This window comes from Arachis ipaensis, chromosome B01, assembly GCF_000816755.2.
Source record: "Arachis ipaensis cultivar K30076 chromosome B01, Araip1.1, whole genome shotgun sequence".
Taxonomy (NCBI): domain Eukaryota; kingdom Viridiplantae; phylum Streptophyta; class Magnoliopsida; order Fabales; family Fabaceae; genus Arachis; species Arachis ipaensis.
In genome coordinates this window covers 118,483,063-118,486,810 of record NC_029785.2, presented here as the reverse complement: position 1 = coordinate 118,486,810, position 3,748 = coordinate 118,483,063, and the positions used below count along the sequence as shown (strand labels likewise).

General features: G+C 31.0%; 1 protein-coding gene across 3 annotated transcripts; it reads right to left on the bottom strand.

The window, feature by feature from the left end:
- LOC107634652 (transcription factor TCP5-like) lies at window positions 1,344–3,156 on the bottom strand. Of its 3 annotated transcripts, none has more exons than XM_021124095.1 (2): window positions 2,780–3,156; window positions 1,344–2,602 (listed from the first exon to the last, which is right to left on the bottom strand). In XM_021124095.1, exon 2 carries the CDS (start codon window positions 2,559–2,561, stop codon window positions 1,521–1,523), a length of 1,041 nt encoding a protein of 346 aa, XP_020979754.1. In that variant the 5' UTR covers window positions 2,562–2,602; window positions 2,780–3,156; the 3' UTR covers window positions 1,344–1,520. The 3 variants fall into 3 exon arrangements, with proteins under 3 accessions (XP_020979754.1, XP_016193569.1, XP_016193575.1); XM_016338083.2 differs by having other exon boundaries at window positions 2,812–3,156; XM_016338089.2 differs by having other exon boundaries at window positions 2,895–3,156.

Here is a 3,748-nt window from a genome sequence, read left to right as displayed (position 1 = left end):
TGAAAATTAAGGACTCAACTTCAAATCAAATGATTCTAAAAGCATTTTTGCCTCATTATTCAATTTTAAATTTTCCATTCTTCTTTTCTTCTCATTTGATTATATATTTGTCTTTGATTTACTTACATCTCATATATAATAATTTATATACATTTATCGAATTTGAAACCACTTGTTTATATAGTAGAGTTTTTATGATAATATCATCCAAATACTTTAATTTCAATAGAATTTTTATTAAAGTGTTTTTGATAAATCCTAAACTTTAAACTTTTTGAACGGTGCTATAGACCCACTCTGAACTTTACACTTAATAAGCATTAGGTAGGGATATTATTTATTTAGGTTATTCTAGTACGGTGATTTTGATAGTTATGGTATTTTAAAAAGTATTACTAAAATTAAAATAATATTTTTTTATTGTTAAATAATACTTTTTAAAGAATGATATTTAAAAAAATATTATCAAAATATAAAAATATATAATTTTAATTTTAACAACACTTACATAATCACCATAATATAATCATATTAGAATATATTTTTTTAGATAGCAAAAATAATTATACTGGTAGAGAAATATTTTAGTAGCAACAAACATATATGATTCTAGTCACCAAAAAAAACATATATAATTCTATCTACATTAACTACTGTGTATATGCCTATTTATGTGGCCAGTGAAATTTGTCATCCTAAATCTGTAGAATGTTTCTGATTCTTCATATCATTTAGAAAGAATAAGATTGATAAATTTTATCTGAGGGAAATATTGTCAGATAATAAATTAGAATACTTATCTCTAACAAAAGAAATCGATTGCAAAATGTGTATATACACTAACAACAAAAGAAAACAATTGTAAAATGTGTATATACACACCAACAACAAAAGAAATCAATTGTAGAATGTGTATATAGACTAACAGTTGTATGTATATTTGCTATTATCACCATTGGCTTATCAGACATCATCCAATAAATCAATAGAATTTATTTTTAAATAAAAGATGATTTATATAGTTTGTAGTCAATAATTTTTATATGAATAGTGATGTTAATAAAACCTAATAAAAAAATAGGAATACAGGTGAAGAATTGATTATTCTAGAAGCATTCAGACATGCACTAGAATAAGTATATCCGAGTAACCTTAGTTCTACTAAAATTTGGGTACATACAAGTACTGAGTACAAGTTAAAAAATTTTGATAAATATGCATGTATGTATTAAATAACAAAATAAGTTCGAGATAAAAAATTTAATTAATTATTTGAGTTGTAGAGATAAGATCACAACACAAGTTGAAACTATATTGTTACAATTATTCAACATATATATGTATAGCAAATGCTATACTTACAAACACATATTCATTCACTTCTGAAGTGTCAGATTGTGTGAAAAACATTGATAAATATAGGTTATGATGATGTTTAACTTCATGAACTAGTGCTGCTATATACCTTTATGATCTTGTTGGTTACTCTTCATCTATCTTAGCTTCATGAACTAGTGCTACTACGTACCTTTATGATCTTCCTGGTTACTCTCATTGTTGTTGTTATCTGAATCAAGAAGCTTAGAACTAAATGGCATTGGAATACGCCTGATAGTAGCAGCAGCTGAGTTATTATCATTATTATTATTACTATTGATTGAGTGAAGAAGAGAAGATGATGGAATAAAGGGATGAGGCATCACTTGAGAACTCAAGATCTGAATATGGTTGAATTGCCTTAATGCATCACTATTATTTTCCACCATTGTTGTTGTTGTTGATGATGACGAATTAGCTAAAAATGGAGCATAATAGGGAGTGAAAGTTGATGGTGTTGTTGCAGAAGAAGATGAAAATTGAGGCACGCCATTAGAAGAATGGGGATCCAATAACTGTTGTGAAGGAAACAATAATGCATGGCTTCCAAATTGTGAAGATGAGGAGGATGATGATAAAGTTAATCCTGAAGGAGAATTATATCCCATAGCATTGTTAAGCAACAACAATCCGTCTTGATTTTCATCAACATGTTGATTTGTTTTGATCCATTTTCCTTTCTCAGATATCACACCAGCTGGATGAGTAATAGTATCAGATTCTTTACCTTTTAGGCTAATTGAAGAAGAATCCAGATCCCAAAACCTTGTGGAATTGGCATCATAGAAGCCGCCAAGGGAGAATTGATGATGATGAGAAAGGGGAATTAGGGTTTGGTGATGGTGAAATTGAGCAAAACCGGGAGGGATTTGAAGGGGCGGTAGCTTATCAATGTCGAGTTTGGTGGCTTGAAGCAACCAATCAATGACCTTGCTGGGTTGACCCAGGCCGAGTCGGTCTTGGAGATCATACAACTGAATGGCGGTGGGAACGGAGAGCCGAATTCTCCGGTCCCTTAGACCTCTAATGGTGCAAACCTTGCTGTGCCTGTCTTTCCCTCCCAAAGACCGCGAAACTCGAACGATTCTTGGATTCCTGAACGCTGTCCACTGTCTTGAAGAGCTAGTGCCTCCACCGCCCTCGTCTTCTTGCTTCGCTTCATAGCTGCTTTTGCTTGAACTCATCTAGTCTTCTTGCTCATATCTTGGAGTAAGACTAAAAGATTCTGAAAAAACAAAAACTTAATCATTTCAACTGTGTTTGGGAAACAAATAATTCTGTTGTCTCTCAATTTCATAATTATGTTGTGAAACCAAATCTAGAAAACATTTTTTTTTTCCTTCCAATTTTTGCAGAAAAAATAGGATTGTTTTCAGTGAAAAGAGTAGAAGCATTTACCTACCATATACAAGCTAAGAGTAATTAAAAACTTACATAGAGAGAAAGAGAGAAGAAGAAGAAGAAGAAGAAGAATCTGAGGAGAATTATTTGACAAAAGTTGAAAGCTTTTCATTCACCATAGGGAAGAAGAAGAAGAAGAGGAGGAGCAGGAGGAGGAGACAGCACAAGTTGAAGTATGCAATGTATCCTAAAAAAGGCTTCTCCTTTTTGTCTCCTCCAAAATGAGGTAGCTAGCTGCTCATCTTGAGTAGTGTGTTAGTTAAGGCAGATGCTGGCTTCAAGTCCTTTAGCCTTTCATTCAACTTTCTTTTTTTTTTTCTTTACCTGCACAAGGGAATAATTTACCTCTGAATTGATGGGAACTTTGCTAAAGTAAGGTTGTAGATCTCATAGNCAAATATAGGAGTAATGTTATAATTTATTACAAGTGATATTATCCGCTTTCTAAAACAAAAAGGTTACATCATTACATTTTTACATAATATTACATTTTGATCTTCTATTTTAAAAAATACATATTAATTTTTCTTTTCATTGAAATTAAAATATATTTAGGATTTTCACTCTATATCCTTTCAAATTCACGTATACCTTCTCCTCCTCCTTCGTGCACGCAGATTCTTCTTCTATTTCTCCTCCTCCTCCTTCTCTTCTTCTTCTATATCTTCTCCTCTTTCGTTATCATCATCACCAACATTTTGTTAATAGATTATTTTTTCAATCGAATTGAATAAAATGTAATTGCTAAATTGAATTGAATGGGCGCGGGTGTTTTAAATTTGAATTGAATTGTAATCTCTAAATTGTAGATAGAGGTGTTTCGAATTTGATTTTATATAATGATTATGTTTCGTTCATTTAGAACTATACGATTGTTTCACCATGAGTACGTGTTCGGTTTATTATGCAGAAAGCTGTTTGAATTTGATTTTATATAATAGATTATATTTTGTTCATTCAGTACTATACA

Coding starts and splice junctions, on each gene's coding strand:
- LOC107634652 (XM_021124095.1), bottom strand. CDS start 2,561: ATGAGTTCAAGCAAAAGCAGCTATGAAGCGAAGCAAGAAGACGAGGGC.